Source organism: Denticeps clupeoides, chromosome 4 (assembly GCF_900700375.1).
Source record: "Denticeps clupeoides chromosome 4, fDenClu1.1, whole genome shotgun sequence".
NCBI lineage: Eukaryota > Metazoa > Chordata > Actinopteri > Clupeiformes > Denticipitidae > Denticeps > Denticeps clupeoides.
In genome coordinates, this window is record NC_041710.1 from 13400676 (window position 1) to 13415561 (window position 14886).

A 14886-nucleotide genomic window follows, 5' to 3' on the forward strand; every position below is an offset into this window, starting at 1 on the left:
CCCAACCAACCAGAGAGATGACATCCAGGACTGGCCTGTTATAACTCATAATCCTAATTGGAAAGGCAAACAGTTCATTTATAGCATTATTCTTCTAATCCTCATTTTATTTATTTATTAATTCTCAACAAACCACTGTGCATCACAGCCCAGGGACCAAATACAGCCATGCAATGCCCGAAACAAAGATGTGCAACCCAAAGCCAATGGGCTGAATTTGTTTTTGCTCTAAAGAAAAACTGTAATAATCAAAAAGCAGTAATAGAACCAACCAAATTCACTTACAGCAGCAATGACTTATGAATTGTAAAAGCCAATGATAAAACAATGATTTCCTTAAGTGATGTTTAAACGGTAAGCAACCCAGAATCAGAATCACATTAATTGAAATGTGAGCGAACACATACAAGGAATTTGATTCCGGTCAACGGTGTCTCTCTCAGTGTTCAATATTTGCCTTGTTACTGACAGACAGATTTACATGTTTGCCTCTTTTGCACAACGCTATACGAATTACGAACAGAATAAATGTCAATAAAGCTATGAGTTATTACCACATAATAATTCCACTGACATGGAGGATCAGACTATGAAGAGATCAGTATGTGACAGCAAAACCTGGTTTAGAGTGTCACATTAGAAACCCAGGTTTTCAGCTCCACAGTGGAATTCACAGCTGAAACAGGCAATTCTGTGTGTGTTTGTATGTGTGTGTGTGTGTGTGTGTGTGTGGGCAGCTGATTTACAGATCTCAGACGTTGTTTGTAGAAATCTGGGACATGGCGCTGCTTTGTTTGTGCTCTGTGCAGTTAGTTCTGACTCTCCTGGCCCCGCACTGTAACACAATAATGGCTCTTTGGTTCGGCCTGTTCAGAATCAGCCTCCCACAGACAAGAGGCTCTAAGAACAGAACTGGGCTGAAGCACCAAGGAGACAGATGGAGGGGGAGAGGCAGGCAAGTAGATAGAAAAAAAGGAATTAAGAAGGAAAGGTGTGATCAGTTCTGAAATGACCCTGAGGTGACTCACTCTAATTTAGGGACAAAGCGGTGGCTGACTTACAGGCAGAAATGTCACAGGGACACAAGCACTATTAGAGGCTATGTTGATCCTTTTTTAATTTCAGTGTGGATAAAAATAAGCTGGAAAAGGCCCAACAGGGAAGGTCTTGTGTATCTGATGCCAGGCAGAAGCTCCTGGCACAGGATTTGGGAAAAAGTCAGGAAAGAGTAGGCCTACACAGTTAAGCGCATGTTACACAATTTTGTGATTTTGCCTATTATATGTTTTACATTACCTATTATAGGGAAAGGCTGCAATTACCACACCATGCTTTTTTTTTTAAATTATACTTGCCATGCACTGATTGGATGCCTTTTTACCACAAGTCTAACAAAAATATCTAAATAATGTAAGACACCACATTAAGAATTGAAATAAATATGTGTCCTCAGAAAACAGTGGAATGGAGGCTGACAAAAGTGAACAGTTGCTAAACTTAATATTTCACACCTAATATTTTAGCACTGATGTATGTAAAGAACAATGTTACAGCAGGTTTGATTGATTTATAATATGCTAAAATGCTTTTTTTCAGTGCAGGTTAGTGGTATTACAGGTGACCTACGACTGTTAAATGGGCTGGGATTAGAGGGAATGACTGACCGGTGAATTTTGAAGCTCGGGGTGGAGATAATGAGGTCTTCACATCATTGTTCAGTCAAAATGCTACATCAGCAGCGGTAATCATCCGTCCGATGCACTCAAAGACACACAGACACGCCAGACCACATACACACACAAACACACAATGCATCAGCTTCACGGAACATGCAAAAATATGTACTGTTCCTATAGTTATTATTGATTTTTGCATCTGGTTACTGTTGACCTACATTTTAGACAACATAACACACATTGCTGGGAAAGGCATGCAAGCTTCAGGGTTCTTCATATTTGTGTGTATGGTCAAATGAAATATTTACCCTTTTAAAGCCTTTTATTAATATCAGCTTCCTTAATCCCAAAGACAACTGTTTATATAAAGACTGCACAAAAAGTACATATTGAAAAATTCTAAGTTCAGAGTTAAAGTTAAAATATGCATTAAGGGGCAGTGGTGGCCTAGCAGTTAAGGAAGCAGCCCCATAATCAGAAGGTTGTGGGTTCGAATCCCAATCCACCAAGGTGCTACTGAGGTGCCAGTATGTCTGTGGCATCTGAGGGGATTTTCAGTCCAGCCACCACACTGAGGAGTGGGTGGCTAGTATTGTCCATGATGAACTGAAGCTTGGACTGGCCATTAACGCATATGTATATTATATAAGAATAAAAAAGAAAAAGAATTAAGCATATTTCATAATGATGGTGATTATGGACTACATTATATATGTCCTAATGCCTTCATCTCTGGAATAAATGTGAAAACTCTTTCAAAAGGCCTACTACTACTGTATTAATGTTACTGTGTTAATGAGGTGGTACTCTTTTCATGTGGCTTCACTGTGGTCATAATCAAATTTTAAATCATAACTGAAACATATATTACAAATGTAAAGGACATACTTCATTATAAATGTGTTTATGGTTACCAATGCAACTGTCAAAGAGGTAGAAATGTCTGTCCCTGGATCCTGCACAGCAGCCCAGCTTCCAAAAAGGATTTTGCCAAAGGGGTAAAGCAATTGGCCCAATAAAACACTGTGACTTGGTGCTTCTGAACGGCAGGGTTTGGTAAAAACAGTTCTAGCTAAGAGTGGCGAGTCACGCAGCGTTTGTTCTCCACAAGCGCCAACATCACTCTCTCTTTTTGATCTTCAGTCACACGGTACCTTTTAAATCTTGTGCTCGTGGACCCGATAAGCTCAATCTTGTCTGCTGTGTTTGGGAGCCGACACTTCCGAAGGCAACTCGTCTTCTAAACACTATTACACAATATCCCACTGAGGGCTACGTTGCCATGACGACTCCGGCAAGCCTGTTATCAGCAGGGTGTGATGTGAAACAGCTCGATTCCACACTTGTACGCACACAAAGGCGTATGCACACAAGCACGGCGCACACACACACACACACAGATACGCTTCACATTTCTCACACACACACAATTCTACACAGCATGGGCAGAGAAATGCAGGATAATATCTGGATGTTTCTGGTGCATAAGCAGCATGTTGATTGTTTTGGAAGACACACAGCTTCATATTTTCATTAAGAGCTGCGGTAGGTGGCTCCGCTCCCCCCGTCCAGAGTCTCCATGAATTATTCATCTGAAATTCCTTGTTGCTGTAAAGGTTAAAACCATTAAGACCCACAACTCCGCAATCACCAGGTGCTGCTTCCCCATTTTTATTTTTATCATTTAGTGCGAGACAGCACCGCACCGGCTGCAATCAGTAAGGTGTTATCCCACCAGCAAAAAGTTTCATATTTCATACACACCATGTATGAAAGTGGTCTGTTTAGCATATTTTCATGTTCCAAAATTCTGGCATAGACAAAGGACATGATCAGATATGATTTCCCACTGCGCAGAACAATTTCCATAATGGCCATTCAGTAATCTGTCTAATTATTTAACGTTCATAATAACCTTTAAGCGTTGTGAAATAACACTAATTGTGTGCAGCGCTATTGCCTTCAAAGAAAGAAGCTAAATCAGGAAGTAGCCTGAATAAGGGATGAAGACAGTGGGACAAGAACTTTGCCACCAGTGACATCAGAAGACCATGAATTCCATTCACATCACAAAATGTACTACTGGCATTATAGGACTGCAACTTTTGTAAGTCATTTTGTCTGCACATGTTGTTCAAAGCAGGCATTCATTTTAGAGCCATACCGAAATCTGACATGTAAGACTTAATTGTTCATCAGCATCTACAAATCAAATCTGAAAATAATTGCTATAATCATCATCAGTGTTGAAGGCTCATGGTGAGCCATTAGAATCGATTACCCTCCGGGTACATATGGCTTAAAAGGTAAAACTGAAATGACTATGGTGTAAGAACTGCTGTCGATTTACTGTAATATTATGCTGATTAGTTCCGGCACCTTCAAAGTTTATCAAAAAACATTAAAGCATTGAACAAACAATAAGTATCCTGGTTCAGATCTTTTAGAGTGAAACATTTTACAATTTTACCAGACTTAAGAGTGAATTACATTTTATTCTGCATCAAGAAATTACCAATTGACATTTGTACAGTAAATGCTGAAGTGAACAGGCAGGGTTGGATCAGAAGACTCAGATCCTTTTAAGCCTGTCAGAAAGTCTGTTGGAGCGGGTCTGCTCTCTCGCAGCACGATGCAACACATCACTGAATCTGCCCCTTTGCCTGCTTTTTTTTATCGGCATCTCTGGGATGGAAGCATCATCGCTTTCTCTTGCGGGATATGAATCCACTCTTTTTGTGCTTTTTGCATGTGCAGTGGGCTGGAAAGCTGCACTTCAGAACGAGGTCTCTTACATAACCACCAAGCAGGGGGAAGCTAATCGACAGACAGAGACATGAAGGAGGAGGAGAGAGGCCGAGAGGGAGGGATGTCATGAGGACGAAAGCAGTAGGGAGATGTTTGGTCTTCCATTATCTCCTCTGCATTGGTTGTAATCTTGTAAACTGCAGATTATCTAGTTTGCACTGATTTTTGTTTTGAGCGATCCGATAAAGCGAAGCCGATGCATGGCTGCTCTTATTTTCATCGCTCTTGGCAGCGGATGAATTATCATGTGGAATAATACTGAATTTGTAAGAGGAAACGCTGTATGTTGCCGTCACTTGGCAATGACCTACAACACAGAGCCAGTCTCACACATCAAAAGGAATAACGATCCAATCTTGTATTCTAGGTCACCACAAACCACCCCCATAGACCCCCCCTCCCTCTCAGATGCACAGTGATGTAGTGTTGACCAAACTAGGCTGGAGGAGGTGGGCCATTTTTGCCCCAGTCAGAGTCCACATCCATCAGGCCACCATCAGAACCCTGGACCCACAGCCCCTCCCCAACATCAGCAGGCAGCTGGAGGGCTGATTTCTGCTGACAAATCCACCATCCTGTCCCCGTCCTGCCAGAGCAAGAGATCTGACTCACACAACAACAGACAAAAAAGGAATCCTGTTCATTCCAGCTACTCTTTATATCAAGAATCCATACCGGCCCTTTTATTTAAATTCAGGTTTTTTTTTTTATAAAAGGATAAGAATTTTTTCAGCACAGTCCTGGGAGTGAACGTCTCTGTTGATCTGTTCTAAAAACCTTAACAGATCATCTGAATATAAGATCCCGGCAGCCCAGCGTGCTTGAACACTTTAATTTCAAGCCAAGGAATGAGAATAATATACGATGTTGTTTCTGTAATATCTCTTAACCTATTAGCCTGTTAGCCCTTTAGGAAAAGCGTTAGCCTCAACACACTTACAAACGAGATCACGGCGTCACGTGACCACTATTCCACCGATACAGAGAGTGCCTCCGGCAAGAACCCAAAATAAACCTCAGACACTAAAAATATGATTAATGACTATTTTTTAGGGTGACCCCGAACCCAGCCCAGCCCGAATGCGCACACACGCGCCCACACATTACTTGAGCAAAGTAGCACACGCCACGTTCCAGAGCTCGCAGCTCGCAGCAATCACCCAGTTTCGGTAATTACACCCTCGGAGAAGGAAAAAAGGCTGCGTCTGAAACAAAAAAAAAAAAAAAAAAAAAGGTGGGAGCTGACACCCTTACACTGATTTAGCTCAGGGAGAAGCAGACCCGGTGAAAGGGATGCACATTAAAAATGGTGCAGCATGCAAACATCTTACCAGTGGGAGAAGGAAGGAATTAAAATGCTGGTAAGATTCCAGTCCATGATGATTTATAGCATTTCAAAGAGGGGAGTCAGCAACAAAAACAAAGACAGAATATATCCAAAACTAGCGCCCTGGGGATCGTATAAAAACCGGCAAGTAATATAAAGTATTTAACTGCCACAACTACTTAACTACTTAACATGAGATTTGGGTTCCTGGTTTCCTATTCATGACGTGCAATATTTCCTAAAATATCAAATACAAAACTGAGCACAAGATCCTGTCTCCTCCCTCCTCCTCTATTTACCTCCAGTTTCTCCCCTAATAATAAAGCACAACATTATCCTGGTCACAATCGTCTCTGGACCACGTCCACTAACAAGCACGCCGTTACATTATCAGTGATTTTATTGAAGGATTCTGTTCGGGGAACTACGGAATTATTCGACATAATATACCCCCTTGTCTGCAAGACACCACCCATCTTGTAACCATATATGGTTGATGACAAGGTTGATGTGGGCATGCCTATAAAATATTGCTTTTGTCACGTTTTTTTTTCTCTCGGAGCCTATCGACGAGTCCCAGGAGGATCCTGCAGTTTCAGCTCCGTCAGCCCCAAGCTGGCCGAGAGTCTGTGTGTGTCTCTGTGTGTGTCTGTTCACTATGGCCCAAACATGCCTTCACATGTAAACACAGGGGACACGCCGTCTCTTTGTCTTTGTTTTTTTGCTCTCCCATGTTTCCCCGCAGGACTACATCTTATCTTCTTCTCACTTTTTTCCCCACCGTCACCAACCATCTCTCACCACACATGATTACTGGCATCATCACATGCTAATTTCAGTCTATTTTTAGCTGGATACCATGCTTATTTACACCCAAAGTGATGTGTCTTTGCAAGGGACAAATCTATGGGCACAAATATCAGGAGAACAACATCAAACAAGACAAGCAAGAAATTAAACACTTCTACGCCATTTTCCTGATCCTTTTGGTCACATGTTTCCATGGTGGTTAAAAAAAGAACATGTCCCTGGTACAATATATAAAATTGGTATTACAAGAATGATTATGAAAAATATCAAATATAGCTTTTATCTTAAAAATCAAAACAGCAATTATCTGCATTAAATGTTGAAGTGTTGTACTAAAATCAAGACTAATTTCATTTTCAGAGACTGACTGATCAGAACAGGATGCTGGTATTGGCATTTACTTTTAATAAACCACAGGCCACAATACAATAGGTATGCACTTCGTACCTTCACTAACAGTACCTTCAGGTTGAGGTCATTCCTACAGTGAAGCACGATGGTGGTGTCATCATGTTGGTGGTCTGACTCTCATCAGTGCACTTTGTTTTCTAGCACAAAGAGTACTCTTCAATATTTAGGTTTCATGTGCACTTCATAAATAATAGATCGTAATGATGCCACAGTAACATGTAGTATGTAGACATTTGAGCTCTGTACTGCACAAAGGCCGCCATAACTCATGACCAAATTTATGTCTGTCTCCTATTTGCACCCTCTTACAATGACACAAACACGATGAGCCGAATGACAAAAGCAGCTCATCACTGGTGTATGCACACACACACACACACACACACCCAAGAAGGCAGAGCAGGACATCGTCAGCTAGCGCACTGAGTCAAAAGCCGCAGACAGACATTGACATAACACGCCTCCCGGGACGAACATGCTCACATCAATTACATCAAACGCTCTGCAGAGAACTGCATATAAGGCATTATTTTACAAACAACTGGCTTTATATTTGCTGTCATTGCCGTCCATTAGGACCAGATTTAGAGGAAGGCAGCCCCAGACAATGTATTGCGCAATCGCAGACATGGCCGTGGCACTAGACTATAATCCCAAGGAGCCTTAATCCAATCCAGCCACTTGTGACAGATTACAAAAGCAGTGGCTGCAACCAGCATGTGATACAGCACTAATTCTCTAATACGTGCATAAGGGCTGCACAATTAAATTAAAACTGAACTAAGATCATTCATGTCTTCACGATTCTTCAAAGCACCAAATTTATAAAGGCATACACATGCAGTATAAACCCCTTAATCACAACTTTTCTGTAATTAGTTATTATAAATACATTGTAAAGGCACAGTCTGATGTGTTTAAAAGAAGAGGGGAATGCTATACTGTTATATATCCTGATATCATGACATTGTGATATAAGGGTTATAGCACATTTTACCCTTAATATTTATGTCTGTTGTGACAAAAAACTTTATATTTCACTTCAGATCCTGCTCGGCTGCTGTTGCTAAGCAACATGCAGCACGCAGCATTTTGCACCATGTTATCTGTGCCTAGACAAGGCTGACAAGCCTTTATTTCAACACCATATAATCAGTATGGCTAATGAATAAAATTGGGTTCAAAGCAAATTTAGCATGTCCAGGAGCCCTGTCCAAAAGAGCTTGGGTTGCTTCTACTTCCTAACAAGATTAAATAGAGTCTGGAGGTCTCTCCGAAAAGCCTTCAAAGTAGTGGTGTGTTAAGGACAACAATGCCACAACAAGGGCCTCAATAAACTCATGTATATATCAGGCTCTTGAAATCTATCTAGAGGCTTTTAAGACAATTGTCCAAAAGGAACTATGTCACTAAGGAAGGATGTCATTTTGCACACATTGCTTCATAATCCAACAGATAAGTACATTCAGAAACACACTCATGCAGCCATGTTGGTCATATGAGTATTGTGAGATGTTATTAGTCCCAGGAATCCTTTCATCAGACTTGAGCACCCATCCACCAGATGCCAACCTCTGGACTGAACATTCCATATTTTATTTGTATAATATTTGCACAGTATTGCATTGCGATATCTATCTATCTAAACAATCAAGATTCAGACTGGCTGTTAAACCGCCTGTCAGGTTTATAGCCATTCTTAAGTGAAATAATTGGTGTACTGAAAGTGCAGAAAATCAAGGTCTAGAGCAGCACAATATGCATTTAAAGCATTTTCAAACATTTCATGTTATTTGTATTTTGTTCAGCTTTTTATGGTAAACCTATTGAATGATGGCAAAGGAACTACAGACTTGTGACTATCCACACTAAAGGGTGTATGTGAAACAACACAATTCATGCAGCACTATTGTGCATGAAATAGTTTTACAATGAAACATTTCATTTACAGCATTTATCAGACTTTCATCAGACTTGAGCACTTGAGCAAATGTGCAATTTCACTGGAGTTTCCCTGAGCTAACAATACAGAATCTAAAATAGGTGTTAAAAATCCACACCATACTACCTTGTTTTGTTTTATCTAAATACTGAGGCATGGAGGGGTAGTGTACGTACCCCTGGCAGCGTCTTCTGTTCATGCAGTGCATTCTGGGCTTTGATGGCTGAGTCACGGGCGCAGTAGGTGAGGAATGCACAGCCTGGAAAAAGAAAGAATGAGATCAATACTGCCGCCACACAAGTAGCATGCACACAATGGCACATATGTTAGTAAACTGCACAACACACGCAGCATAAACACACACACTAACATTCAACACACTTAACACAAAGAAAGAAAAGTATAAAGTCCAGGACAATATATCTGAATGCCAGCAAGGGTCCCTTATGACATTCAGGCACACACACACAGATACAAATAAAGCTCCAACCAGGAGCCATGCCGCCAGCCAAAACAATCTTCCCCATTGTGGACCAGTAGGATTACTGCAAAAAAACAGAGAGTAAAATATGGAGCTGAGCCCTGAGCACCAACCTCTGATGTCCGAACCAATGCCAGTGAACAGTTGTGCAGTTGTCCTTTTAGTATTCAGGAGAAATAGGAAAAACTCAGCCACAAAACTTCCATCCCAGGGATCCCATTTCATTAATCCCATTGCCCTGATGGTAACTGGTGACATCGATAATTGAAGTGGTTGTGTGTGTGAATAGCCAATGAACAGGGCAACACATCAGACTTTAAATGCCTCCCGCCTCCACTAATTAGATCCACGTCTCATTCAGATCTCTGTCTCCAAACCCCCTGGTGCAGATCAGACTAACCCAGAAATGACAGCAAATCTTCCGCTATCGATCCGGCATGTCAATCACTCGCCAGTCATCTTGGGGGTTGCTTCTATGACAAAGGAGGGGATCAGCAGGGACAGAGGAGGGAAAGTGAAAGTGGTGGGAGTATGGGTCTTTTGTGCAAGAGATGTCCCCGGCCTCAGGTTTGTGACCTTTAGGACAACTGGAGGTGTTTTTGCCGTTGGTTTGACCGTAGAATGGTCCCTTCCAAAAGCCGGGCTGCCCGCAGAGCAGTCGCAATGATTTCCAATGGCAACCACACCCATCAGTCAAGCGTGACATTTTTATTCCTTTAGTTCTCAGTGTGAAGGCCGGTCAACCACTGTGCCATATCAGAGCGGGAGCAGAACCAGCAACTCCCTTTACTAATAGAATGAAAAACACATACAAACTAGTTTACGACTTATTTATAGAGGTCATTTTGTCAGCTCCAGCATGGGTATTTCCTTTAATTGCCCACCTTCAACTTTATATCCTAATAACAAACAAGAAGGAATAAACAAGGAATTAATGAAGCTTGTATGGTTTTAGTCAACCAGTATAGAACACAGACTTTATTAAGGTCATAAGTGCACTCGTAAAAAACAGGTTTAAGGGTCCTGTTTAAAGACAATATATAAAACCAACATAACAGCATCATAGAGTGTAAGCCATTATACAGACCTTTATTCATAACCACAAATGTCCGACAGCTAACTACTCTAAGACCAGTTTCAATTGCTGACAGGTTAATTGTGTTAATAGGAGGACCCTATTAACAACCCAAATTATTGTAGTACATTATCCAGTCATAGAGCACTGATAATCTCAATATTTCTAGTTAAGACCATGTGGACAATATACATTCTCTGAAAATAATGAAGGCCAATCTACGGGCATTTTAATGCATCAGCACCGTGCAAAAGATCTAATTGCAAAAAAATAAAAAGATGACAAAATATCACTAAGACAATTGCTCCAAAGCTACGAAAGCAAAGAAGGAACAGTAAAGAAATTGTACATTAGAGAGGCCTGCCAAAATGACTGAAATGCTGCTTTCATCGGAGCTCACTCCTCTCTGCTAAACCCCACCTTGACTGCATTTGATTATCGATTATGGCAGCACCCTTAAACAGAGCCTGTTTATGTATTAAATGCTGACACATTCGCTGAAACACAGACCTTTAGTTTTTTTTCCTTCCCGGGCTGCTAGAAGATAAATTAGACAGGTCCCAGATTTACTGCTGCTTTGTACATGCCATGTACATGCTGTTGTAGCGAGTGCGTGCAGAGATATGAATTTCAGCTGGCTAAGCACACACTGTGAAATTCATCAACGTCACCATGGTAATAATGACGCTAACCTCCGCAGCTAGTGAGCCAGCAGAGCCAGCCGGGGCCGCATTAGTGTTTGTCAGTCAGCTTCAGGGCAGAAGCCCTGACAGAAAGGGGCAGGAAGACTGTCCACGACGGGGGGGTTGGGGCGCGGTGGAGTGTCGCCACATTGCTTCCTTGACAACCCCCATTTGCCGGGGGTACTCGTTCCAGAGAAGTCTTTTTGTTCCTCTTCAGCCACCCGCAGGAGACAAATGTGTATCTCAGCACTTTAGGGTCTAATCTGCAGAGAGTATGTCTGTGTGTGAGTGAGTATGTCTGAATAAATGTATGTGTGTGTGTGTGTGTGTGTGTGTGTGTGTGGTGGGGGGGGGATTCTTGCTGAGTTCAGAAACCCTGAACCCTCGGCATTGTCGGACAGCCTGTTCTTGCCTCTCCTCTGCACTAAAGAAGTGTTTTTGTCCATCAAACTTTCTCCTGTTTAACTCTTTGCTTCTGGGGCTTGTTTCAGGCATCAAGTTCTCCAGCACATGAATGAACAGAAATTTGCAATTCCATCTAAGAGCATACTAGTGTTCGATTTTTTTTTCCTTAATTGACTCCAGGCTTATCCAACATGTCACATGGAACTGTGTCTGTTGTGGTCAACTGGTCACAGCAAATGAGGTGAATGGGTCACTCGGGTATATGTACTCACTTTATGAGTGCAAATGCTGCAGAATCAAGTTAGTGATGTGAATATGCTGTTAATCATGCAGTGCTACATAAAGACAGAATTGGAATCAGGTGAAATGTCTTAGAGCTAAACTACATTTACATTTTACATTTATGGTATTTATCAGATGTCCTTATCCAGAGCGACTTACAACCAGGGTGTTAGTAGCCTAGTGGGTAACACACTCGCCTCAGGTTCAAATCCCACTTACTACCATTATGTCCCTGAGCAAGACACTTAACCCTAAATTGCTTCAGGGGGACTGTCCCTGTAACTACTGATTGTGAGTCGCTCTGGATAAGGGCGTCTGATAAATGCTGTAAATGTAAATGTAAATGTCCAACCAGTAGTTACAGGGACAGTCCCCCTGGAGACACTCTGGCTTAAGTGTCTTGCTCGGGGAGGTAGTACTTCATCTGGTTCGAACCCAAACCAGCAAGCACTACCTACACACGCAGCTCCCCAGGTGCCTGTCATGATTGCCCACTGCTCACTAAGGGTGATGGTTAAAAGCAGAGGACATATTCTGTTGTTTCACCGTGGCTGTGTTGCAGTGTTTCACAATGACAATCACTTCACTTCAAATATGACTTGCTGTATTTGTAGGTGTCTTTGCCAGTGCTTTTCCACTAGTCAGCTACTGGTGCACAACGCAGCATGGCTTTCCAGTCCCTTGATATATAAAAAGCTACATATAAGGCAATAGTAAATGCCTACAAATCCAACTTACTAAGTGGAATATCACCGATAATTCACACATTAACATGCATGCCGCACAAAGGATACTAACTTCTCTCTAAAGGAATAAACACAAATTGTATTCAAATAAGCTACTGTCCTCAGGTGGGCTTCAGTAAGCAGAAGACTCCCATCCTGTTTGATTGCTGCAGCTTCAGTCTGTTTCAGAGCTGCTGTATAATTGGTCCATATTGTGCAGCTACTATGTAAGCTGTACTCCAGCAGCCCAGTCCGCTCGGCCTTCACCTGAAGCTCCCCTCCTGAGCCAAAACGACTCGTGTCAGAGCAGGGATACCGCCAAATCACGACACGGCACAATGCCCGCGTGTCGTGGGGCTGAGCAATTATATGTGTGATCGCAATGAAATTCCAGTCGATTATGATGATTAGCTTTGTCATATTTACGCAACCCACAATTCAGTTCTGTGGTGCATGATCTCACCATGATGACATCTACATATGTAACGCATACATATGAGCACAGCCTGAGTTTCCAGGGAAGGAAAAGCTGAAAAAGCACAGACATCCTATTTTATCACCATAATTTAACATGTTACTGTTCACATGCTTTCAGACACACACAAATAATGTCCAAAACACATAAAACCCGCTCAAACTCACACACCCTGACATATGCAACTAATTCACATGCTCACTTCCATTTTTATTCACACTCATTTTTTCATTCACATACATACACACACATAACATACAAAAAGCACATACTGACCACATGGGCCTGGAAGGAAGGGGGCAGAGACAACCTGACTTTCTAAAGCATGTCACAACATATACAAGACAAAGAGTTAGTTTGCAGTTTTGTTATTCTAACGTTATTAGCCATTTGTAATTGAGTGACCTGGTCCTAATACACTATAGAATTGCAGAAATGTCTGCATTTGTTGGCCTGTTTGCAGTTTTCCAGTCCATTTATTATTCATAGCCCCTTCGAAAACCTCAAGAGGTTGGTGTGTAGATATATATATTTTTTCAAATGTTTCCATTATTGCCACTCATACCTCCCTAGATTTTCTTAGTCCATAACTAGAGTGTTACCGGAAGGAAGTGATTTAAGCGGAGAAAAGGAAATTGAATTCACAGAGAGTATTCTTCATCACACAGCCTCACAGTGTGTGGTATAAGGTCTGTATCAAACCCCGATCAATACGGTATTGTAGGGACAGGAACGATCGTCGGTTTTATCAGCTCCCCTTATCATTTTCCATTAAAAATCCCTTTCTGATAACAGCTTTAATCAGAGATTGCTTGGGCCCAAACTCAAAAACGGCAAGCCCCTCGAAGGCAATGTGCAGAGAAAGGACCCATAGCTGTCTTTTAATACTGCCCAGCCACAAAAGAGGCTTTATCAGAGCCCCCCCCCCCCCGAAACACTTCATAAAACAGGGGGCGAGGATTAAAACCATAAAATGATATTAAAAACTCATCATTGTAGTAATTCCATTTTCACTCCTAAAATAAATCTGCTTGGCGGCATACCAGCAACACAAAGAGGACTTTCCGTAACACGCCTCCCATGTACCCTCTACAAACTATCAGAGGAGATGAAATTAAATTATTCTGATGGAAGTTACTTTTCACACCATTGCTGCCTGTTTGCCCTTCATTTTTATTTTTATATTTTTACCTGCACTTTGGTGTCTGCTGTCAAACGAAGGCCTAGAGGCATGTAAAAGCATGGGGGGGGGGGGGGTTATACACACTTATTTCAATATTATACGTGGCAGGCTGCTTCAGAAAAAAATTCTTATATGCATAATCTATTCAACATATCACGAAATGAAATTATCAATGACTGAGAATAACACGATTTACTAAATGTGAGCATGGGTCGAGTTCGCTAATGTTACATCCACGTTCAGAAAAGACCTCCCTGCTCTCCGCTTGTCTTGATAGCGACTGTGGTGCAGAGTTGTCTACAGCAAAGATCACGCTGGCCATGTCTGCTGAAACAGAGGAGGAAGGGAGGAGACAGAACCTTGCCTGCACTTGAGTGACGAGGAGTGTGTTTAATAGTCCAGAAAGCAGCCAATGCTGCTGCCACCATTCTGCCAAAAAATGTGACTTTCACTACTACCCATGCGCAAGCATACATACGAGCCAAAAGGAAGGGAGTTGGTTTTCACTACCACACCCACAGAGCAATTGGTTAGAGATACAGTTAAACATCCAATTTTCACACAGTGGTGTGGTGATAAGTGCATAAAAAAAGTCCAGGCAAT

At 41.8% G+C, this 14886-nt stretch overlaps 1 protein-coding gene across 6 annotated transcripts in view; it reads right to left on the reverse strand.

Moving 5' to 3' along the window:
* The window catches only part of LOC114789111 (CUGBP Elav-like family member 5), a 106833-nt gene that overhangs the window by 86792 nt on the left and 5155 nt on the right, over positions 1–14886 (reverse strand). For 5 of the 6 annotated variants that reach the window (XR_003749619.1, XR_003749618.1, XM_028978201.1 and 2 more), the window contains exon 2: positions 9151–9233. Coding sequence is in view for 3 of the 6 variants with exons in the window: in XM_028978201.1 (XP_028834034.1) it covers positions 9151–9233 (83 nt within the window). In the remaining 3 variants the exon portion in view is untranslated. Of the gene's footprint in view, positions 1–1664; positions 1812–9150; positions 9234–14886 lie in introns of those variants that run through there. The other variant, XM_028978202.1, reaches the window with a different exon arrangement.